Source organism: Crocodylus siamensis, chromosome 4, assembly GCF_052110815.1.
Source record: "Crocodylus siamensis isolate JL-2025a chromosome 4, ASM5211081v1, whole genome shotgun sequence".
In the NCBI taxonomy this organism is placed as follows: Eukaryota; Metazoa; Chordata; order Crocodylia; family Crocodylidae; genus Crocodylus; species Crocodylus siamensis.
Window position 1 is genome coordinate 92559322 of NC_143398.1, and position 25662 is coordinate 92584983.

The following is a 25662-nucleotide window of genomic DNA, read 5'->3' on the forward strand; positions in this document are numbered from 1 at the left end:
TAACACTGACCTCATTCAACCTTCACTGTCAAGAAATCTTGCATGAACAAATTAAGATAATGGTTGTGGTCATGGATACTTGTGAGAATGGAATCTGCGGGTGTTTGTAATACTGCTGTTATTGTCTCCAGCTTGCAAGTCACCTTGTATGGTAATCCAAACCACCAACATTCAAAATGAAGATTCTTCACTGAGTGTCCACCAGCTGAAATAGCTGGAACATGCACAGTTTTGTAAGGTACTGATTCCATCAGTTTCCTTTCTTAATGGTAGTAGCAGAGAAAGAGAGATGCAACTGAAGTAACAAGGTACTTCCCCATTGTATCTTTGGCTGTTTTTCCAAATACCAGTGGCAAAAAGTATTATAGGGTGCATCTACAAGTCGTCCTTGGTGATGTAGGAATGCACCATGTCACTGTACATGCTATGGTGAAGTAGCGCTCATGTGGGTCTACAAGTGATTGGCAGCTACATCGCTGTAGCGGTAAGCTCCCCCCATTTTAGCATGCCACTATAGCAATGTAGCGGCAAAATCTAGCCATGTGCTGCACACACAGCGGAGTACAGGCAGCTACTTCCAAAAGGAAGTATTAAAGCACAGTGCTGTAGCAACATCATCATATGGCAACGTGTAGATGTATCCATAGCACCCCTGTCCTGTCTGAGAATATATAGTAATGATTGTCAGTGTCATAAATAAGAGGCAATGCAATTCTGGAAAAGAATTTTAGCTTTGAAAGAGTTATCACTACAACAGGCAACATCACCACCGCAACACTGCTTTGAAGGAGATTATCCTGATTTTATTTAATGTTCTTGTGTGCTTTACAGTAGCCTCTATGAATTCCAACGGTGGAGCAGAACCACATTTGTGCTGTACAAACACAAAAAAACAGTCTGTCCTCCAAAGAGCTTAAAATGTATGTATAAAACAAAAGATAAGGGATACAAACTCTTGCTTCTCTATGTCCTACTGCTCCTGGAATATCTAATCCAGCTATTCTCAACCAGGGTGCTATGATACCCTGGAGTGCACTGAGATCCTTTCAAGGGTGCTGCAGGGTGGCATACATTGTTACCACTATTAGATGTACAAACATGATTCACAAGATAAACCCAGAATTTTCAAATAGGAAGCCACAGTGTCAAAAACATTCAGACCTGTTATGGCCTTTCTGAGTTCTTTGCTCTATTGTTTTTCTGTAGTCAAAAAAGGAGTAAAAAGTAAGAGCTTGCAAGTTCCTCAGGGTGCCTTTATCTAAAACAGTTGAGAGCCACTGACCTAAAAGAATCACAGTGATTTACAAGCTCTTCATCCAACTTTATGCCAGTGTAAACGTACCATTATGTTATCTTCCTGTTTCCTCCAACTCTTTTCTCCCATCACAGCTGCAGCTCATCTGTGCCCTTCTCACCTTTTTACTTGCTCCAGGGAACCCATATGTATCCCATTTCTTCTCCTTTGTGCCTTTCTTAACCCATCAGTTGCCTTCTTAACTTCCCACTCTTTTCTAATTCATGCTTTAGTTTCTCCTATCTTAAAAACCCCATGCTTGACTATCTTTGATTTTCTCTCTCATATCCCACTTCTCTCCTCTGTTTCACTTCCAGGCTAATTGACTGTATTGTTTACCATCACTGCCATGTGGTCTTCTCCTTCAGTTCTATCCTAAAATCTATACCATCTGTCAGTCACTCAAGTCAGGCAAAGCTTCCATTCCTTGCATCCCACTGAAGGCACATCCAGCACAGTCTCTAATGAACCCTTCCTAGTCTTGCTAAATTCCAGAATCTACATCTCCCTTGACCTGACAACAGTAGAGTAAAAGCCGTGGCCACAAGAATGATTAAGGGCCTAGATGACAAACCTTATGAAGAAAGACTAAGGGATCTGGGACTGTTTAGGCTGGGGAAGAGAAGACTGAGGGGGGACTTGGTGGCCATCTATAAGTATGTAAGAGGTGAATATCAGAGCCAGGAGAAAAACTGTTCACTAGGATGCCACAGGAGAGGACAAGGAGCAATGGTCATAGACTGTTAGAGAATGGTTTCAGGTTGTATGTAAGGAAGGACTTCTTCATGGTAATGGTGACCAGAATCTGGAATAGACTTCCCAAGGAGGTGGTGAAGTCCTCAAGAGAAGGTTGGACAGACACCTTCCCGAGATCTCAGCAGTATTCCTGCCCAGAGCAGGGCGGTTGGACTCAATCTTTCAAGGTCCCTTCCAACACTTAATGTCTATGATTCTAAAGCCAGGGAGGTATTTCCTGCTTTGCCAGCCCCTGACCACTGAAGTTTGCTCTTCATTATTGATTTGCCCTGAAAAACCAGAATGGTTTAACCTAGTATTACTATTCTACAAAGCCTGCAGCAGTACCCTGCCTCGTCTGCAACCTTCCAGCAATCTACCTTTCCCCACTGCTTTTGTATTAGTCCAGTTCTGTGCGCCCCACTTCAGGAGGGATGTGGACAACATTGAAAGGGTCCAGAGGAGGGCCACCCGCATGATCCAGGGACAACAGGGCAGACCCAACAATGAAAGACTGTGGGACCTAAAACTGTTCAGCCCTCACAAGAGAAGGCTGAGGGGGGACCTGGTGACTGTCTATAAACTCACTAGTGGGACCAGAAGGGTTTAGGGGAGACACTGTTTCCCCTAGCGCCCCCTGACATAACAAGGAATAATGGACACAAGTTATTGGAGAGTAGATTTAGATTAGACATCCGCAAGACCTACTTCACAGTTAGGGTGGCTAGGAGCTGGAACCAACTTCCTAGGGAAGTGGTGCTGGCTCCTGCCCTGGGGGTCTTTAAGAAGAGGCTTGATGCCTACCTGGCTGGACTCATTTGAGTCCAGTTTTTCTCCCGCCCAGGCGGGGGGTCGGACTTGAAGATCTACAAGGTCCCTTCCGACCCGACTTCTATGATTCTATGATTCTATGATTAGTGTAACACAGTGTGTTACATATCTCCTGCTAGCCTCTGACAGGTCCATATAGAAAGTAACATTCTTCTACTGCTGCCAGTTAATTGAGTTAGTCCTTTAATTTACACAGCATGGTTTTGGTCCTGGGTTTGACCTGGGCTGATGACATGTGGGGAAGGCAGGTTCACAACACTGGCATCTTTGCGGAGATTGACAAGAGATTCAGAAACTCCCCCCAGAATTTCTGAATTAAAATGTTAGAAGAGAGCAAGCAGCAAGGAAGAAAGGGAAAATGGACTGACTTAAAATGGTAACTGCTTCACATACCAGGAATGGAGGCAAAAGAAGAAGAAATGCACATCATGGAGCAGTATCAAGGATTAAAGAAGAAAAAAAGAATTCAGAAAGATCTCAGGTCAAATAATTTATCTTTTATTTTCACACAACATAAATTTGGCATTAAACCAATGGCTTTATTCTTCAGTTTGGAATCTCCTATATAGTGCAGGGGCCACATTAGCAGGGTGCATTCCCCAGCAGGCTCTCTTTCTGCACAGATCCCAGCCCAGTTTGTAAGCAAAAAGGTTGGAATTGGATAATGACAAGGAGGTCCTCATGTGGAGCAGAAACCTCTTACTGCTTAGTGAGGGGGAAATGACCATGCTGAGCAACCAGAATATCAGCTTCACTATTAACTAATAGTCCTTTTGTGCTTGCCATCCCTAGCCACTTTTGAAAGGTTTTAAGGGAGAAACCTGAAGCAAGCCTGCAGACTTATTGCTGATATACAGCCATAAATATTACTATAATAAGTTGTTAGTAAACTACAGCACCAAAGGTGTATCAATACTGTGCTAGAACAATAATTCCTTCAGATGTCTTGTTTATGTAGCAAACCCAGTCTATCAAACTCTGCTTAATAAACAGAAACAAATAGGACTTCAGATGCAGCAAACATATTTTAGTTGCTTTGTTAAAACTAGTTGGATAGCACCCAGTACAAGAGGACCTCTTGGAGGTAAGTGTATTACAAATAATGAATGACAACTATAGTTGTGCTCAGTTTAGCAACAAATAAATCTGGTTTACCCTGCCTTGTTTGATAAGCGCACCTGTCAAAACTAAGCTGAATGTACGGGGTATAATCTCATCTCATTTAGTTTACTTATCTAAAACAGCCTAAAAACTGTAAGAATACTTAGCATTAGTGCATTAATTTAAAAGCCTGTATTTTTAGTCATATAAAGAATAATAAACCTGAAACAGTCTCAATAATCCAAATGGAGCTGGAAAAAACAGTGTGGAGACTCCTTGAATATGGTAATCTAATATCCAGATAGGGGAACTTTACTATAAAATGTAATGTTGTCAGTGTGGTGTTCTTTAATTACCTTTCTTGTATTTCACCCTATCTGGGAGAATTTTCCCTCAAGCAATCTCCTGTCTGCTGTCCCCAGTCTACTGAAACAAATTCTATATTAAACATTGTTCTCTTTTTCTCTGTATATTCCATCCTGCCATTGCCACATCTAACTGCAGAAAGTAGATGATTAAACTGGATGCCAGCTTGAAAGGCCACAGAAACTCCTCCTATGGTATGATTTACCTATGATGAGGACCTGATGACTTTCCCAATGCTGGTCTGATTTTTACAGCTGCTAAGCACTCTTAGCTCCAACTGACTTAACCTAGATTGGTGAGTGCTCAAAACTTCTGAAAATCACGCCAATATTGTGCCTATCTGATTAGGAATATTCTAAATATCTACAAAAAACAATATCTAAGATGTTGCTATTTAGGGTTTCAGTTCAACACCACATGGTTGAAAACACCTTCATAGGATGGTATCAAATAGATATTTCAGCCCAGTAGAGTAAGTTAACAGCACTGCACCAACCCTATGCTTATTTTTTCTGTGTGAAGCTTACCACCTAAGACATCGTGATTCAGAATGGCACTAATTTATACAACGTCATCTGGATTTTCTGCTTGATAAACTAGAAACTAATTTGCAGCCCAGAGACACTCATCAAAATTTAAGTCATACGTAAGTAGATGCTACAGTCACACCCAGTAAATCTCCAGGCCACATCCAACACTTGCAAATGATGCAAGTTGTTACATGAATGTGAATGAGGATATGAGGTCAAATGTCACAGTTTGGACTTGTTTGGCATTGTATAATTGTGGAGAACAGCACAATTCATTTATAATGGTGGAATAAGAGGAAAAGCATCTACAGTGAAAAGCATACAGTAAAGCTACAGACACACGGTGGAAGCCCTGAGGTTCTGTGTATGGACACAGGGCTTTCCTGTTAATCCACCTTATTAGTAAGAATTTGTGACCTGCATAAAAATGCAATGTCATTTCTACTTACTTACTGGACATGGTTAATTCTCCCAGAATGGCTCTGACTCTGCTCAGAATGAAATAGGGGCAGAGACAGAGAACTCTTACTAGAAGCCATACAAACATCTGACTTTAGGAGGGACTGTGCACTGAAGTTATACTCTGTAATTACTATTCAAGATAACCCCAGGACTGGGAGTAAGTTTGTCACTCTGCGGCCTGAAATGTCCCTGTGAAGGGGCTAGGGGAGAACAACACCTGCTTTTAGATGATCATGTGCACCCCTGCCCTGATATCATCCTGTCAACTGCTTTTCTTGCTACAGGTTATATTTGTTCTATGCACCTATTAATATTTCAGAAAGGTGCACAACAACATACCCTTCCACATTGTGACAAAGTGCATCAATGTGTAATCTACACCATTATTTAAAGCAAGATACATTTCTTCACAAGTATCAATACATACTTAAGTATAAGTGAGCATTAACAAGTGATCAGTTACAGAGAAATTCCTGTGGAGTAATATTGGAAAGCAACAGGATTTCTAAAAATGATTCAGAGATTAACATTCACTACACGACATACCAAAAAGAATTGGAGCCTCATATCAAGTCCATTCAACTGACACGTTCTCACTGAATACAATGGCCAGTGAGTTGCACCCTTAAAGACTTATCGTTTACTCCAGAATATCAGTGACATTTCCTAAACTACTAAGGCAGTAGATATATTTCATAGGAACGATTGGTTGCAGTTACCAAAATACTGGCCAAATATTGTCTCAGTCATGTGGATCCTGCTGAATGCTTTGAAGATCTCAAGATTGGGAATTTAACTGGCTTCTTTTGTTCACTTTTTCTATTGTGAGTGGACAGCCTGGCAGTGAGGTCACTATTGTAACTATTACAATTACAGCATTCCTGTTCTCTACTATAGTTCTTCATTTGAGGTCTTAAATATGCTGTAATAACCAAACAGTCACTCTCCATTACAAATAGTTATTTTATTGTCATCAAAAGTTACAAAAGGTCTTATGTGGTCATGTAAATAAGCACATCCAAGCATCAGTAAAAGTAATCCTTGGCCAAAATTCCCTTCCACCCACAGTCCACTGAAGTGTTGTGTAGAGTTTTACTGTATGCCGCTTAGCTGTCGTTATGCCACAAAGGTGGCTGCTTTCAGTGGTGCCCTGTGTTTACAGTGCAGAGATCTTTAAGAATGAAAGGTACTATATGAAGATAAAATATTGGCATTTCTTAATTAGTCTATTGCTTCTATTTTCTTAGTCTGTTTTAGAATAACAAACGTTACCTTGTCATAATAGTATCTGAGAGCTCGGCTCAGTTTGTCATAATTCATATTTGTTTTGTTTTTTCTGAGCCCCCACAGCTTAGCCACTTCCTCTGCCTTGAGTAGCTTGAATTCGCCATCATTGGATGTCCAACAGATCAGGTGCTCATGTTTCTGGTCCAGCAACAATTGCAAAAGGAACTGCCACAATGTGATTGCACTCTCCATACCTGTGACAGAGGAGAGAGGTCAGTGTAAGAAACTTCGCATAGCACAGACTTAAGCTCCAGTTTCATCTCAACATTAACTTTTCTGTAGAATTAATTTTCCCTGGTTTAGCAAAGAGAAGTGTCAAGTGGTACAAGACCAGGGGTGCTTAACACCCCACCCATGGGTCAAATCCAGCTCACAGGGTTCTCCATGGGTCTAGAAATTCTGCTATCAGACTTCCAGACCTGTGGGGAGCCCTGGGCCCTGAGTACTCAATCAGGCATCCAATCCCAGCTCACAGGGCCAGGCAGGAGTAGTGTCAGGCCCCAGGGCCCAATCCAGTGCAAAGACCTAGGAGGGTGCAGTGCCAGGCCCCTGAGATTCAATCCTGGCACACAGAGGCAGGAAGGGATGGTGCCAGGCTTCCAAGGCCCAACCCTGGCTGGAGAGGTGGAAAGAGGTAGTGCTAGGCTCCCAAGGCCCAATCCCAGGACACAGTGGTGGAAGAGATGCAAAATCAGGCCCCAAAGCCTAATCCTGGTGAGCATGGACCAGCTCCAAGCCACTCATCTGGCCTATGGGACCAAAAGCTTAAGCACTACTGTATCATACCATTCTAAGCACAAAACTACCAACCCCTCTCCCCCCACCAAACCCCCCCCCAAACACTCTTATGTCACAATTCTAGTTGTAATATTCTTATTTCTCTCCCCATTATATTTGGGGGTGGGTGATAAAGCAGAGTAAAGAACAGGTAAAATAATGTACATTTGGTTCACAAAAACTCAGTTTCCATTTCCAGACCCTTAGCAGCCCATCTCTTCCTGCAAAGACCACTCACTCCCTCCTGCTTCCTTGCACCCTATTGCCTACTTACAGTCCATAAAAATCATTATAATTAAAAATCATCATTGTCCATTATTCTGACTACAACACACTCTTACCATCTCCTCTATAACTACTACATCCAGTTTAAGCATAGCTTCTCATTGCATGACTATGCTGGTCTTAATACTACATCTGCTTGCCTCTCCATTGGCTGTCCCCATGTAGGTCCCCACCCAAGGAATGCACTCTAAAACCTGGTCAATTAGGTTGTTATCCTCCCTCCAGTAAAACCACTAATTATGCACATCTTCACTCAGTAACTGCATAATTGTATCACTGCAATACCTCTTCTTTCTCCCCAATTCCCTTTCACTGCTGTTTTGTCACCGTTTGTTACTTCGTGTCTTAATTTGTACTGTTCGTAGTTCGGGCCAGTAACTAAATCATTAATTTGTGAGGTGCTTAAGTTACATTTATTCCACATTTCCATTAATGTCAAATGATGTATTACTGTATTTTACTGCTTATGTCTGTTTCCTAATCAAATTACATCATGTGATGAATATTACAGTTTAAATTAATAAATAAAGATTTTGTCACAAGATGACCTCTCTAAACTTTCGATGCTACTTTGAAATAAATGGGCAGTAATTAAACATCAGTTACAATGAAATTCCTATGGAGCTGTGCAATTCCTTGCATAGCAATTCCTTGCAATTAATATTTCCTAATACTCCCCATACATGTTTCAACTGCTTGCACAGTTATTGGAGAACCTGGAACCTTAAAAGAGGCTGTATTGTAATTTAGCATATACAAACCCAAGTTAAGATTCAGGATTGTTAACACTAAGGGTGAGGCAATTACTACTATCAAAAATTCACTTTCAATTGATCTTTTAAACTAGAAAATTCATTTTTAAATGTTTTTTCTAATTTTCAATCATTTTAAAATGTATCAATGCACAATATAGTACATAACAGCTTAGTGCTGGTCATTCTGTTTTTTGGGACTCCAGATGTCCAAATCCAGTAATTAGTTGCTAAGGTCAAATCAGAAGAGAAGAACATTTATAAGAGTAACTAAATCAATATTTTTTAGCCCTTTAATTAAGATCCAGGTTTAATTCTGACCTTGTCCTGTGTCTAATCTAGACATTAAAATCCCAGTATTATCAAGTTAACTTGGTTTTTATGGATATCCACTGCTAATCAAATGAAGAGTCATTGCCTACATCTGAGTCTAGAAAAGTGAAAATTATCCTAGGAACAAAATGAATAGGGTTGGGTCAGGTTCACTATGATCCTTGGATCATTTTATAAGATAGGTAGAACATATAATAAATTTAAGGCTCTATATTTCTGTTTCGTTTGTCTGCCACAGGAGGGCGCAAAGCTTCTAACTATTCAGGTATGTGAAATGATCTGCACAAGCTGCTCCCTGGACTCCAGGTTTTCCGCTTCGATCATATTCTTCAGGATATTAAAGAATTAATACTAGTTTATTTTTACTCATTAAAAAAAATCTACTGGATCCCACTTTAAGTAAAACTGAATTTTTTAAAATGAAAGTTTTAATGATAAACACAAATCAGTTAATCTGAAGTAAAAAATAATATGTCCACTGAAGACGAAGACATTCGAGTATTTAGTTAATATTTTTAGTGGAAAAGCAAATTGAAATGGAAGGGAACTTGTTTTGTTCAAAATTATTTAAAAACACACTTGCAAAATGGGGTTTGCTAAATTAGTCATAGTTTTCTTTTCCCTGTACAAGTTTCATTCTTCCACTGTATTTGGATTTGCAGAATAAATGCAAAAAGTAGGAATATGTATTCCCAGCTGAGTAATATAATAATTATAAAATCTATGACAGTGCAGAAGTTCATGGGGAGCCGTTCTGATCTTCTGAATAAACCTGTATTTAAGATCATGCAGAATACATATTTAAAATTGGCTATATATAGGCAGTATCAAAGGCACCACATTGACTTACTAAAATAATGTTAAATGTAAGTACAAATCCTTTTTTTGTTTTACCAAAGTGTAGGGTATGAGAAATTGTAAGATTATAAATAGATATATTGAAAATTATACTGTATATGCAATGAACATCATGCTTAACCAGGTAATTCTATATATGTATGTATGTATGTATGTATGTATGTATGTATGTACTTACATACGTACACACACACACACACACACACACACACACACACCGGTGAGTTAAAAAGGTTTACTTTATTTTTTCACAGAGAGTAGGCATATATAGTCACATTGCTAAAAAACAGTATAGCTTAGAGTAGACATTCAAATACAATAATGTTACAAAGAAAAGCCTTGCACGATTTCAGTTTACATCTGATGCGTTTTTTAAATGACAAGACATCCAAAATCACTATTTTTCAATCTGGGAAATTAAATAAAGCTTAATATAATTTGTTTTAGAGTTTTGTAACATAAATCCCCTGGGCCAAGACCTCATAGCTAGAATTTCAGCAGAAGAGATTTAAAAGGGCAAGGGGTTATGAAAACACCAACACAACCTTCACAAGCAGGACACAAATCATACTGCTATAAGAGTTCAGAGATACACTGCACATTTCTTTGCTTCTAGATCTAGATCAGCAGTTCCCAACCTCTGACCAATTGTGCACCACCAATTTAAAACCATACAACCTTAAGTACCACCAGCAAACTTTTGTCATAGGAAGTAATTATAATAGATCTGTTAACACATACTGCTAACAGCTGGTCTGTGCACCATTGGTGGTACACGTACCACAGATTAGGAACTGCTGATCTAGACTACATCTTCCACAGGCATATCAGAGGAAAGCTTAATTAGACCATAATTAATTTAGGAGCATGTTCTGTGGCAGCACTTATCATCTCCACTCAGCCCTTTTGAACAACTTTCGTGATAGCACCTTCAGCTAAGAGTTTCCCAACTCTTTCCATTATAAGATCCTGTTTTCAGCTGCTCACAACTTTGCCAAAATCAAACTGTTTGGATGGAAATGTTCTACATTAGGTGGCTAACTCAGAATATTTTTTGTAGGTAAAATGATTCAGGCATTTGCAAGAACAATGTTAAGGAAAAATACATGGAGCTATAGAGTGTGGGGAGGAAAGGGGGAGGCCTAGGAGCCAGGAAGAGAATAAGGCAGGAGGAAACAAGGAGAACTATTTTGGAGGGTCTGTAACCAGTAGGCACACTCTGCTGACAACTTCTGAATTTAGCCCTTCTTTTATCTGAGGCATTGGGCGGGGGAGGAGGGGGTAACGGGCGCAAGAGGGGTAGATGCCGGGGGCAGGCATGGGGAGGTGGGTTACAAGCAGCACAGGAGGCATATGGTGGGGGCAGCAGATGGCAGGGGGCAAAGGTCTGGCTGTTTGACTCCCCTGCCTGCCCACCGCCTGCCCCCTCGATTGCCTCCCCCACTGCCTGTTCCCCTACTGCCTTCCACCCCACTGCCTGGCACCCTGGCACTGCTTTCCCCACTGCACCAGTTGTGGGGGAACAAATTTAAGATAACCCTCCAATAATTAGATTCTATTCATGGAAAATTATACCAAATTTACACATCCTCCATATACATAATCTAGTTATTGGAGGGTCATCTTAAATCCGAAGTCATCTTGGATTTGGATAAATACAGTAATTAACATTTTAAGTAATTAAGACAGAAAAGCCCATTTTGTATGAGGAAAAAATAGAAATAGTAGGCGATTTTCCAATTAAAAATGTTTCCACTGTATTAGCTTTCACAAGGACATCTTGATTTTGCCAAAATAATTTCATTTTGTTCCAGAAGAATGTAAATATTTAATTTTGGAATAATTCAACTCAAATTAGAATGTTTCATTTTTCTGAATAGAAGAAAAACATTTAATTTTAGAATTAAATCAATAGAACATGAAAGTATGTTTCCCTATTAGTATGCTGCTTTACGGGAATATTACTTTGGACCCACATATTCTCCTTGCTGAAACTGTCTCCCTATTATGCAATGAGGCCTTTCCTCTGACTGAACTGAGTGGTGCTTCATGGGAATCCACTGACTGAGTGCATTAGAGAGGATGCACTTCAATCAGGGATTATAGCATCCACTGGGCTCCCAACCTGCAACTGCCATGAAGCAATAAATAACTCTTAGAAAATACAGTTTAATATTGGACTAGCTTAAAATAAAACAGATAGACAAATTCTGAACTAGATAAATGTCACGATACTTTGTTTAGAGTTAAAATTTTGAAACTCTTTGTTTGAAAAGGGCTGTATCAGAACATGTTCAGATTTCTCATTCCCCATTATTTTTAATTTTCAACTTTTAATCCCAATTTGGGATGAAAACAAATGTTAGGATGCTGACATTTTCCAGGGGATGGACATTCCAAATTTCATTCAACTCTATTAATATTTAATTAACATTCAAAATATTAATTCTATACTCAGTATAAGGTTTGGAAGGTGTGCTGTAAACACAGAGACCACAAAATGAATGATGGAAATAAAACAAACATAAATACCCACTCACCCAAGGAGTAACATCCAACCTAAGTTCCAAACTAGACTAAGACAAAGATCCCACAGAAAAATTAAAAAGCAGCCAAGCTATTAAAATGCTACATCATCATAATATATATACCAAAGGAGAAAGAAATTAAGTTCATACAAGTAACTTTTATTCTGGCTTTTCCTAATTTTTAAGTGTTCCACCTTCCAATCTTAACATTTGTTAATTATAGGGATTGTTACACGAATTATACGATGGACTTCGCCAAAGATGTGTTATCTAATCTATTACGCTGACAGGAAATGAGCTGAACAGTCTAAAACATTTCCCTCATCTCCACTAATATAAACAATTACTGTTTTAATAAATGCTAACAATTATAGTTGGAAACGCAGTATTACATGGGAAAGGAATCATGTAAGCCACTTCTCACACAACTGTAACAATATTCAGATTAAGATCTCAGCTGCACCAACCAATGTCCATTCTTCTTCTATTCAAACATGCTACTCCATACCAGGGGCTCATAATAGTATAGCTAAAGGAAACATGAGAAGTAGCAGTACCCTAGAATCCACAATTGAGGTTCAACATTAGCATTTTCCTCCCTCTGTTAGAGTTCAGGTGCTGATAATACGTGCCAGCAAATGGGAACAGATAGGACTTCATTAACAGAGGCATAATTAGCAATTTTGGGAAGTCTGGTGGGGTGGGTAGGAATGCCCTCTAAATTGGTGCTAGCCTTACTCACCACACCCTAATTAGACTACTATTTGTTATTCTAGTCTAGATATTATGAATGGTGTCCATTCCTAAAAATAAAACAGCAATGACAATTACTATTTGCATGCACATGCACACTGTTGCATTGTATTGCTGTGGTTCATTGAGGATAATTTACATGCATCTCTAGACAAAAAATGTAAGTAAACTGATAGGCTTAACCTGAGGGTAGGGGAAACCAGCCTAAATCCAGGAAGTTCAGAGTTGAGGTTAAGCTGAACAGAAGCCTTATCTTTGCTTAAATGGTTATGATGAACTGGGAAGCAGGAAGTAGAATACTCTGGAGATACCAAGATCTGTGAGAGGCCCTGGCACAGAGAGAACTAGACCTGGGAGGCAGGATGCAGGAAAGTAGCTCCTGTGGTGTTCAGGAACTCTGCAATAGTCCTTGGTTTCTCAGGTAATATTCCCAACTCTGCCCCACTCCAAAATTTTCTCTGTTCCTTCAGGTTCCACACCTTCTTCTCCCCTCTCAGAGGCTTCTGCCTCAAAGGCCTTTCTAAAGTCTTAGGAAGTGCTACAAACCTTAGCAAGAACTAGTGTAAGCTTTAAAGTCTTTGGGCAGGGATTCTGCATATTCATTATGACTAAGAAACCTCCTCTTGATTTTAGAAAGCCCACAGAGGTAAACCTGAGATTAAGAACAGTAATCGAGGTGTGGAACCTGGGGGAACAGAGAAATTGTCTGGAAAGCTCCATAGTCTGTATAATTTACTGGAAATCAGTTAAATCTGTAGAGTTTAGGAGGCAGTCACAGGCATTCTCAGCTAGCAGTAGCCCTGGAAAGCTGGAATTCCTGGTGACGATCAAATATGCACATGAAAAGGATTAGAGCAGAGGCCTGGCCAGAGCAGAAAAATCAATTTCACTAAATATATTAAGAAATGATCAATTCCTTTTGTAACAAAGACGGCTGTAAAAGATACAACTACGTCACACATACCCCCCCACCCCCACCCGCATGCACGTGCATGCGTATCTTTTACAGGAAAAGTACTTGTTTTGCAGACACTTAACATTTGTCTTTAACCAGATGTCTGTTGTCTTTTCCACCGATCTAGAAACCTGTGTGTATTTTTTGTGCATTCGTTTACTGCCTTTGTATCCTAAGTGTGGCTAACAGCACGTTTCTCTGAGCAGAATGACGTTGTGTATTGTTAGGTTTTCATTCACGTTAGCATTCAGCTTCCTCTATTTCTGCAGGTTGCAGGCAGGAAACTGGAAAATGGGCTACAGGAAACCTGGCCTCCTACATCTGTCCCAGTTTGAAACTGCAGCTCTGGTTTTATTTTGCTAAATGTCTCAGGTTTGTATTAACCCTTGAGATGACTACTTCATTCACTTATAAAACAACATTAAAGTTTATTATTTTGGTGATATTTATTTTCTAAATTGTTACTGATTGCAAGAAATACCGAGAAATTTGAATAGATATCACTAATTTTTTTAAATAGCATAATGTTGAGAAGACAGCAGATCATTTTGCAAGTTGGAAAGGAATGCATTTTTCACTGAAATAACCAGAATCATTCAATGTATTACAAAACTACTCAAGGCTTGAAGTAAACTAATATGGAGAAAAGTATGTACAGATGTCATATCTAGCTGCTTCAGCTAGATATGACATTGTATTTTAACATAATTCTATGGTGCGTATATGTATGGAAAGTTCAACTTTCAAATGTCCTGCTTGTTCCATTTTTTTTCTTTTTTACTATGCAATTCCAAACCGAAGACAAGACACACACATTTTGTAAAGAGAAAAATTAATGTTAGTATTCTCGAGATCAACGTTTTGGGGTGCATTTGATTTACAGCTGACTCCCAAAGTAAACTTGAGATGATTTTTATTTTAGACAGACCTCATTTCTAGAATAATCAGTAAAATTATTATGGCTGCATTTTCCTCTTGATATTGGTCTGTGCAACAACTGATTTACTCTGCTAGCTTTAAAGACAGCGGCCAATACTATTCAAATGCCTGCAAAAGAACATTTTCCAAGAGCAAGGCAAAAGTCTGAGTCAGTCTTCAAATTATATTTCTCAACAGAGATGTTTCAAGGATGATAAATAGGATGTGGTTGGTGAAAAGTCAGCAATTCAGCCAAAATGGAGGAAAAACAAATATCAATGTGTTTACTTAGAAACGTTGTCAAATATTCAGCAAAGGAGATTTTACTACTAATTTAATTGCTCTTGAAAAAAAAGTTTGCAACTGTGTAAATATCCCAGTACTAGCTTCATGCAGAACTTTCTTTACTAAATGTCAATAAATCTAAGAAATGCTGCAGTATATTCCCACACCAATTTAGGGATTTAATACATGATAAAGTGTGTTGGTAATTTTTCCGTATCCAGCAACTGTAACGTTTCCTGTCAGAGCATCCTCAGAGTTTTCTATTGTGTTGAAACTGCAAAAAATTTCTAAATCAGGACTTCCTCCTATTATATTTTAGAGGCATCTTTCTGGGAAATGCAGATTCAAGTCAAAAGGTAGGAATTCCTGCAGCACCACCCAGTGGAAACATTAGAAAAAGTTGAAGACAGCCCCCCACATAGAAGTTTTAAGATGGTTTAAAAGTACAGTAATATTACCATACATGAAAGATGTTTAAGAATGCCTGCTCTGCTTGGCCACATTACAACAGTTAAATATGCTCTACCACTTGTGTGGAATCAAATCTTAACTCTCACCTTTTGTGATCCTTTAAAAGTAATTTTCCCCAAATGAGTGTCTTTCCTCCAAATCGACAAGGATTAAACCAACACAACATGGACAACATAGACAATAGCAATAGAAAATTAAATTTTAAATGGCAAAAATAACATATTAATTAAGAGAGCAGTTGTCATATACAGGGCCAACAGTAGTTCCAAAGGAAAGACACTATCTTAAGTAGGGCTTTGCTTAAAAAAGAAAGATGGACTGATGCAGATGCAGATGCAGAGGGGAGGAATTCCACAACCTCCAAATGAATGTGGTGAAGGACTGGTCCCTTCCAAAAATTGAGGGATGATGCCAGAACTCTTAAACTGTGAAGAGTCTCAAAAGGATGAGGATCAAGAAGTTCCCTTAACAAGAATGCAATCTCAAACCCTTATCAGTAGTGAATGTGGCTAGTTGCCTTCCTGTTAAACAACTATTTTGTTTAAACAACTATTTCTATGGCTAGCCATAAACAGAAGTACATAAATCTGTAATGGTTCCAAAATTTCACCTTGGAATATTTCCTTCATCTACTCATGTGGTGTACATCTGTGGCATCCTGGCAATGTACCCAGCTTCAGTCTGAGGGACTTCCAGGTTCAAAGCCAATACTGTAGCTTTATTATGTACATATGAATTTCTTTGTTACATTTTTGTCTGTCAGTGGGACACAGTTATAATTACATTGCCACTTCATTGTAAATCTGTTGTGGCCCTTTTTCTTCAAATTTGAAGAAAATAAAGTAGTAAGAGTTGAAGGCATAGCAGTGTAAGAGCAATATCCAGGTATTTGTAGGAACAGTTATTTTTAAGAAATTTACTTTAACATATGGAATGATGATTACTCCAAAAAATACTTTTCTACTATTGTTCTTATTCTTTGCCTACTGTTTAAAGCTTCCAATTCTGTGACAAAGCAATGAAACAGAACTTTAATATCTAAAACTGGTGGCTATAAAGAGTAAATGAATGCTTAATGAGTGCATCAATACATCATTATTCCTTCTTACATGTTTAAATTTTAGAATCTTTAAATAAATCTTCCAGTTTTAACTGATTTTTCCTTTAAGTAAATGAACAGGGTTTTTTTTTTTCCTGGAATGGAAAGGATATGGCCAAAATTAAGAGCAATGTAATTCCAGTAGTTTAGCTTTGGCTCAGATGAAGGTGGCTGGCAACTTCAGTGGGACTTGAAACATCGCAAGTTGATGGCAACTTACGCTGGCAGACTGAGCTGAATTTTCAGAATTTGTTGTATTAGGAAAGATGAGTCATAAAATTATAAAGTAATGTAGGCAGTTTACCTGTGTGCTCTCACGTCGCAACGCGATTCAGTCAATTAAACTAAAAACTACCATTTACTGAATCTTGCCATACAATCTACAGACACACACAGATATTTCCAGACACAGAGGCCAATAAAAGGAACCAGTGTTCCATTGAGAGATATTATACACTAACCCTCTATGGTTACACAGGGGAATGGTTACTCAGACAAGTAGTACAGATCACAGTTGTTGACATCCTTGGGTAACTGCGAGTAACTGTTCAACAGAGTAATGGGTTCTCAATGTGGCCCCAAATTAAGACTCACTAGCATGTACTCATATATCCCAAATTCCAGGAACAAAGGTTTCTTCCTCCTTTTCTCAAATACAGCACTGACCTAGAAAAGTTGAGGTATGAATTATCTAAGTTCTAGTTTACCCTAATGTTATGATTTGACCTAATGAAAAAAACTGTCACTCAGGTTGCAGCCTCCAGGATTTTTCACAAAAGACAAGTAGGTTTTGCACAGCATGCTTCTTCTGGCAAAAGTTAAAATAGCTATAGGGTTATAGTTTGCGGTATGAGGTGCTATTTCAACAAACAAAATAGTTGGTCATTATCCTCCTATTTGATCATATCTTGTAAACTTAGACCGTTTCCTATGACTGCTGCAAACTACAAAGAAGACAGAGGAAGGGAGATCATACAATTAATTGCTGCAAACATTACTGTAGAAAAAGAGTTTGGGTCACGCAGCTTTAGAAATAATATTGATTCACCAGCTTGTTTATTAAGGTTTCAAGTGTCTGCCCAGGATACCTAACAGTTATCATTACTCTGTGTACTAAAAAGTGGATAAAGTGTTGTTCTAGGTTACTCTCTTCAAATAAAATCTACAGACAATGTCACTTCCCCTCAAGTTTTGCCAAGCTGCATAGCCACCTTTATGCCCTGCTGATCTTGGGCATGCCTAAGGATCAGTTTAGCCAATTCTACACAGTAAAGCAGTGTTCATGCTGGTCTAATTTGCAGCCACTTATCATGGCCTCCATGGAGCATTTCAGCACCTAGAGAATGCTGGAGTAGAGCAGTGGAAGTCACATTCTCTGCCAGCCCTACTTCAGTCAAGAATGCTTCTCAGCTGACCATGCAGGACAACTGGGTCAGCTCTGAGTTATCAAGTAACAAAAAGCCAACTTCAGAAGACTGCACAAAGACCGAGGTCTTGCCCTATTATCTGAAAGTTAAGCCCAGAATTCTGATCTTAGTTACTCCGCTGGTGTAATTTGGAACAGCTTCTCTAAAGTCAATGGATTTTCTCTTCATTTCATGAACATATCTGATATCAAAATCTGCTCCTAGTTTCTAGATACTAGTATGATTGATTCTTCTATGAATTGCTGGGAAAAGGTAGTAGTGGTAGTAAGACACAAACTTTTTTCTGTGTCTGTACTATGTCTAGTACAATAGGAACATTGCTGAGTACCACTGATATATATCTATATCTATATATCTATACAGATATAATCAGCACCCTTCTCAGAAAGCTTATACTTGACCAAGTACTAACAAACTGATGATAAAGAGAGATCTGGAGATATTACAGTGAGGGGCTGTCACCACACCAGTTAAGAGAAATATATGTTGTAATAGTACATCTGGAAAACAGATTTCTATCAGTCGTGGTGCAAAGCTAGGATAAAATTTACAACAGGATAGACTTACATTATTCAAATATGTGAAGTATATTTCTTATTATGCAAATATAAAATACTGCATTTTAAACAATTTCTTATTTTTTCAAGAAAAACTCCAGCTGGCATTTGGTATTTGACAAGAAGCTAGAGCTTCTGTGAACTGTGACACTCTTGTGTCATTTAATACTAATTACTAAGTGACTTTTAAGACTGAAAATCAAGAGTGAGGTTGGGAAGATTATGAAAATGGTTCAAAGTATTTATATTAACAATAGTTTAAACTATAGAGCAAAATCAAGCTAAGGAAAAATTAGATCTTTAAAGTATTGTGAATGCTGGCGGGAAACACTGAATAGTTTTGGTAGGGATGCATGGAATATTCTCTGTTCTTACCAAGTTTATTTTAGAGTCATGATATTAATAAACCCTACCTACAATGTTGGGATAAAAATAAGGTAGATGCATTCTAAAAATCCAAAGAAATTAGTTAGTATTATTTATATAGTAATTTTAGATCAGAATTAAAGAGAATAAGTTAATAGCAATATATGTACCGAACTTGTATTTGGAACAATGTCAAAGTAGGCTGTAAAGCTGCTCTATATGGGAGCCCTGAATAGGAAAAATACATAGGCCCAGAAAGGTTGCAAGTGATTCAGTTCAATGAGATAGAATTTTAGAAGCCCATGAAGAGGACCACCAGCTCATGCACCCTTATAAGTAGGGGTCTACTCCACTCAAGGAGGCAGTCAACCTGAGGAGGCCCCTTTTGCAGGCCAATCGCAGGGTTGGGCTGCCAGATAGTCCCGTCAGATATAAGTGGTATCTAGCAGTGCAGTAAATTACTGCGCTTAAATGCACGTGCAGATGGTGACATTGGGATTACTTTACTCCAGCTCAAATTAAGCCAGAGTATATTCAGTCGCATGAACTGCATGTGTAGACGTGCCCTAGCAGGAATAATTACATGCTGAAAATTAAGTGAGCACTTAAGTGCTTGACAGAGTCAGAGATTAGTTGCATAGCAATTTGTGGCCTGCAACAGGATTCCTTCTCCCACACCTTCAGCAGACCCTGAGCCATATCAATCCATACATGTTTAGCATGTGGTAGCATGGCAATCCTTAATTAACTCGTTTCCACATGATTTCCACTACTTTAAAGTGCACAGATGCCATTCTGTAGATATGTCATAAGAAAGCAGACTGCAGCAGCATCCTGAGAGCAAATGGGCCAAAAGTAAAAGTGGTACTAACAAGCATGATGCTATAGGAGTCCATAAAAATTACTTCTAAGGAGTTTAACTTGCTTGTGTTCAAGTAAACTTGGCCTACTGTGGTATATGTACATAAAATATGTTCAAATATCCCGTATATAAGAGGCTGAGAGATCATGGCCATCTCAAAGATGGAACAGACCACGAATTACGGTAGGCTTCAGCACACCATTCTAATTTTAAAATAAAAACTTCACCGGAAGGACATACATGCATATACACTCATGGGTATTCATTTATACTGAATTAACCAATATTTATGGGGTCAGTGATACAATCATATCCATTGCTTGTTGATGGGCTTTTTGTTTCTCTGTTGCACTTAAAAATGCAACACAGTATTTCTGAAAACAATTTTCAACTAAAAACTACTCTTACAAGTAAATCCTTTAAAAACTTGACTTCCAATGTAGTTGCCGTTAAATATAACTATCCAAATATAACTATTTAAGTAATGCTGTAAGAAGGCAGCTGTGAAATGAAGAATGTGTTTTCTTTTCAAGTGCATGTACAAGGTATTCTGCATGTTTCATCTGGGTTTTTTTGCATACATTTAGCATTTTATTTTGATGTGTAGTGAGCTGGACTTCCTGTTACTACATCTTGAAATTCTGCTGCAAATTATGACTAATTCTTAAATCATACATAATTCAACAAAATAGTTCAACACGAGAACAGATATATTCAGTCCTTCAAGAGCTTTCAACAGTCTCCAGAATATTAGTTGATTCATTTAGCAAGCCACAGACCAAGTAAACATCTGTCTAATGATTCAGAACTATAAGATTCCCTATTGTGGAAAATATTGAGGAAAAAAATCCACACAATAAACCAGCAGTTAGATTTTCAGCACAGCATGCTTTTAAAATCGTACAAGCAACAGTCTGTTAATATTCAGACAGAATATAGACTTGAACTAAGAGCCCCAGAGGAAGGCTGTTGATGTGTGATCAGTCCAAATTTGCTTTTTTTTTAAATTGCCATTGTACTACTTGATGATCATGGGAGGGGTAGAAACTTTTTAATAATTACACTTTTTGGAGGTAACAAGTTTTACAGATAACTGTACATTTGGCCGCCTCTAACAAATACCACAATTCCCCTTTTTTTAGACAAGTCTTATATTTTAGGCTGCTTTTTAGTCTCCTGAAACTGATACGGCATCATGGCAAATGCATGTCCCAAAAACTAAGACTCCGCACTCATATTGTTCATGCATCTTGCATCACTCGGCTTCCCTATGCGTCATACATCACATGGGTGCTTATAGCGCTCCATAAAACTGGAGGTTCCATACATTTGTCAATCAAATTAATGCTTTTGTTCTGTAATGATTGTTTCAACACAAAACATTTAAATTCTGTTGTACTTCAGTGTCTGTCACGTTGAATGTGTTGATCCTTATTACCCTTCTATAACAATGCCTCTGTCATATGTTTCCCAGGTTAGCACTTTCCAAGGATGGCAATACAGAGAGGGTACAGCTGACACAATCAGATCAACTGGATAAAAAGTGAGAAACCTCCAGTCTTTGGAGTGAAGCGCTTAGTCTATTTTAAATACCATCAAGTGACTAGAGAAAAAAGAATGATTATGAACTGGTAAGTAGTATGTTACTTTAATGAGTAAAAGGAAAATGGATGTTGTCCTGAGATAAAAGGATATGAAAAAGTAAAAGTCCATGTGTGTTGTGTTTTTCAACCTATTAATAAGAAGGTTGCATATTTTTAAGTTTCTATTTTTGTGTCAGTAAGTGACTGGATTCTGTGATCTCAAAAGGGTACATGATTTCCAAAGGAAGCAAGTTTTTTCTTTACCTTGTACAACTCATGGAACTGTCTTTATTTATAGATATAATGAGAAGAAAATAAAATGCATGCAACTTTGACACTATAAATGTGAGGCAAATATCAAATGCATTAAATAACCAATGATATTTTTTCTCAAATGTTTTAAATTTATAATCAAAAGATTTAAGGCATGCAGTAATCTTTATAATACAAGCAAACATTTTAAAGACTTTTTGTAATTTAGGGGAATTACATCATTCAAGAGTGAAGAAAATAAATTGTGAACTTTTTCTCCTAATACTTGAGTGGATGAATACTATTTTAACACACTTATGGATTGTCTTTTATTGAATCTTTCAAGTGTCTAGAACATACAAATGATGTATGTGAAATAGCAATATATCATTATGAGGATATCACAATGGTTTTACTTATTCTGAATTAAAATTTATATAGTGCACATATATTTTATATATGTGTAGCCTGCAGTGATTCAACAGATGTGATTTTGGAATTCCAATAATATTTAATGTAATAGGTAACTTATAAAGTGCACATTTCACACAGAGGTAATGGTTAGTGTTAGCTATCATTTTGCATGTTACATGAATTATAGTTTGATCATTTTAGTTAATGCCTAACACATCTGGGGACATTTCACATTGGTGTTTTGAAAAGTTGTGTTTTTATAGAAGGGCAAACTCTCTGAAGTGGAAAATAACTTTTACTGCCTAAAAATCATGTCTGATGGAAGATCAGTGATCAGGTATTTTCTGTATTTGATTCATTGTTTCTAAAGCTTTGTATTCCCATACATAAAATAATCTGGCTCTAGTGGGTACTAAACCAGCATAAAGTTGCCTCATAAGGTAGCACGAATCAAAAACATTTCTGTACTGAAAAACGTAACAGAACACAGAAAATAAAGGCAGTCGTATGGATCATCTCAAAAAGATGTGCTATACAGTTAGGAATTCTGACATTCAAGACATTCCATGCCTTTTGCATGGGATTTACTAACTAAAGGATGTCAAATGAGAAAACTTGTAATTACCACATGTATATTATAACCCATCAGTTGTCTATCTCACGCACTGCACAATATTTGGTCAATGGTTTGGGATACTTCTTAAAAGTCAGAAAACACCTGTATAGCAAGACGTGTTCTTTGTCTCCTCCACGCTCCCTTTGTAGAACCTGCTACTTGCAATTATAATGTAACCTAAGCTTTTTGGAACTTGGAGAATATCTTTCTGCCTATGCAATGTGGTCCCCATTCTGAATAGCACCTCTTTCGCATGGCCTCTATTATAAGAATAATAGTGATGGTGCTAATGTCATTCCCCAAGTCACACAGGCTGAAAGGCATATGCATGGACTGAATACCGTTTGTAAATTAATGATATAAAAGGACAATACTACACGTTGAGATATAACACCCCTACCACCACAGGATCATGGTAGGTATCAGCAAGAGTGCCATTTTGACCGAAAACCAATCTTTCAGTTGCATATGATCCTGAGAGTCATCTGGGGCACATTTAGTCCAGTGCAACCTCTGGAATATCCCCTTGGAAAAGTACTTATGCCTAAATTACATTCGAGCTTAAATCTCTGAAACCAATGATGACTTTGCAACACATTAGATAAACTAAACCTTTGGTTTGGAAATCCAGTTGAAAGCGTTGCTCCCCTTCTGCCCCCAAGGTCGAAGCCTTCACAACAGAAAAGATGCTGTGTGGTACAGACGCCCCTTACCACCACACCCCCAAGTCAATAAAGATGTAACTTGTCTCCCTTTCAACTGCCCTGGTAGAAAGGCTGACGGGGCTTCACAAAACCCTCCTGTGTTAGGGAACGGAAACTCCTAATGAGATTAGTTGGTGTGTGTGCAGACATTGCTTAGCCATGACTAAATGGGCTCTCTTCCTGCAGCCAGTGGAAAATTCAGGGAACTTTTTCCCCCTGCAGCATCAGAGTCCCTCTAAACCTTCAGCAAAGCCAGATCCAAAAACAACTCTCCACTTTCTCTCCCTTTCTGTCTCTCTCTCTTTTTCATCAGCCAAAAAATTTAAAGAATCAAAATGCGCCAGGGGGGTGGGTGGAGGGGAGGAATTAGGGCTTGGGGGGAGCTAAAAAAAAAAAGTGGGGGAGGAGAAGGCTGAAGACTACAAAGGAAACTGTAAAGGGAGCAAATACATAAACCTGGGGAGGAGAAAACCACAGTTTCTTTGTGAGCTGCAGTGACTCATTTTCAAGATGTTGTCTGCTGCCAGTTTCAAACCGGAAGCGCATGGCAATTAGTCTTGCTGTTTCCAGACAAGCCAGAAACTCTCCCGACACTTCCCCCCCCACCCCCCGCTTTCTTTAAAGCCCCTTCGCAGCGGCTGCAGCAGCCGGTCCCCCCCAGCCCCAGCCCCGGGCCCGGGCCCGCGGCGTGGGCGCTGCACACAAAGCCCGCGTGGGCGCCCCGGGGTGCGCTCCCGCCCCCCCCCCCCGACTGCCCCTGCCCCGCGCGCCTCCCGCCGGCTCGGGGACGGCCCCTGCCCGCCACATCGCCGCCACCTCGGGGACGGCAGGGGAGGGGGCACCCGGCGCGACCCGGGCCTGCGGCTCCTCCGGCCTCTGCCGCCTGCCCGCCCTCCGGCCGGCGCCGCGGCCTCTCGCCCCAGTGCCCCGTCCGCACCCCCTCACCTCACACACACACCCTCCGTCCACGTCCCCCTGCCCCTGCACACACACACTGTGCACATACACACACTTCGGACACGCACACAACCCCCCCCGTCCAGTTCCCGCTTCCCCTCCACACACAAACACACACGCACACTTTGGCCACACGCACCCCCTGTCCAGTTCCCCCTTCCCCTACACACACACACACACGCGCACACAAACTTTGTTGCGCTCCTTCAGCCCCAGCCCAGCCGCCCTTGCACCTACCCAGAATTGGCCGGGCTTTTCCCAATCTCTCCTTGTCGTTTAAAGGGAGCTGGCTAAAATCCCCTGGTTTTCCATGCTGACAGTCCTCCTGCAAACGCTCTGTTGCTCTTGTAATGAGATCCGGATTTTTTTTCCCTTTTTTTTTTTTCCTTCTTCTTTTTTCCCCCCCCTTGGTGTGTGTGTGAGAGAGAGAGAGAGAGCAGGAAGTTGGAGCAGTCAGACAGAGAGCCGGCTCACTTCCTTTCCTGCATTATTCCCCAGGCGGTTTGCAGTCTGTGTAAACAGGCTTTTCCTCCCCTCTCCCCTCTCTCTGGCCACTGATGTGCAGCATTGCTGTAATATAAGACACACACATAGTAAAATGGTAATGGTAACTCTGCGCGCACACACACATACAGCTCCAGCAGCTCCCTCTGACCTCCACCTCTTCCTGTTCTACACCCCCGGGGAGGAGCTTCAACCCAGCTCAACAAACTTGGCCCATCAACACAGCTACTAGCTACTAAAAGCATAAAGAGAGGGCTTTGCAAAATAAGCGACTTTTCTCAAAAGAATGGCTCTGAGTTGACAAAGACGAGGCATCTGTGTCTTAGCTCCTATTTGCTAAGCACCCACCGTGGCCTCGCTGCTCTACAAGAGGTTGGAGGAGTCACACCCCTTGTCCCAAGGAGTCTGTAGTGGGTGCAGCCAGATATTGAACAACCTCAGCATCAGGGTTGCCAACTCTCCAGGACTGCCCTGGGGTCAGGGGAAACACCATGATCAGTGCAGTGAATTTCCCAGGGACAGGATAACTGCTTTTCTGACATGGGTTAGTACCTGGGCAGAGGTAATGTATAGTTACCAGGGCCGTCCTGGGGGGGGAGAAATCAGGGTGACCGGCCCAGACCCCTCACTTTGGGAGGGCCCACGGACAATGCTGTACAGGCCCCACTGTGGCTATCATGTGCTGCTGGCTCCGTGCTCCAGCCACTTGCCAACCCCGACCTCATGATGTGCTCTGGCCACTCGCCACCCTTGCCCCCAACTCCACGCTCTGGCCACTCACTCTCCCCCACTCCCCATGC

The 25662-nt window shown here is 39.8% G+C and overlaps 1 protein-coding gene across 1 annotated transcript in view; it reads right to left on the minus strand.

The window, feature by feature from the left end:
- ELK3 (ETS transcription factor ELK3) overlaps nucleotides 1-25010 on the minus strand; it is a 48588-nt gene extending 23578 nt beyond the window's left edge. Inside the window, exons 1-2 of the mRNA XM_090042873.1 lie at nucleotides 24596-25010; nucleotides 6592-6800 (exon numbers count right to left, since the gene is read on the minus strand). Coding sequence (XP_089898999.1) covers nucleotides 6592-6798 — 207 coding nt within the window. The 5' untranslated portion in view covers nucleotides 6799-6800; nucleotides 24596-25010. The remainder of the gene's footprint in view (nucleotides 1-6591; nucleotides 6801-24595) is intronic.
- Nucleotides 25011-25662: the final 652 nt, after the last annotated feature.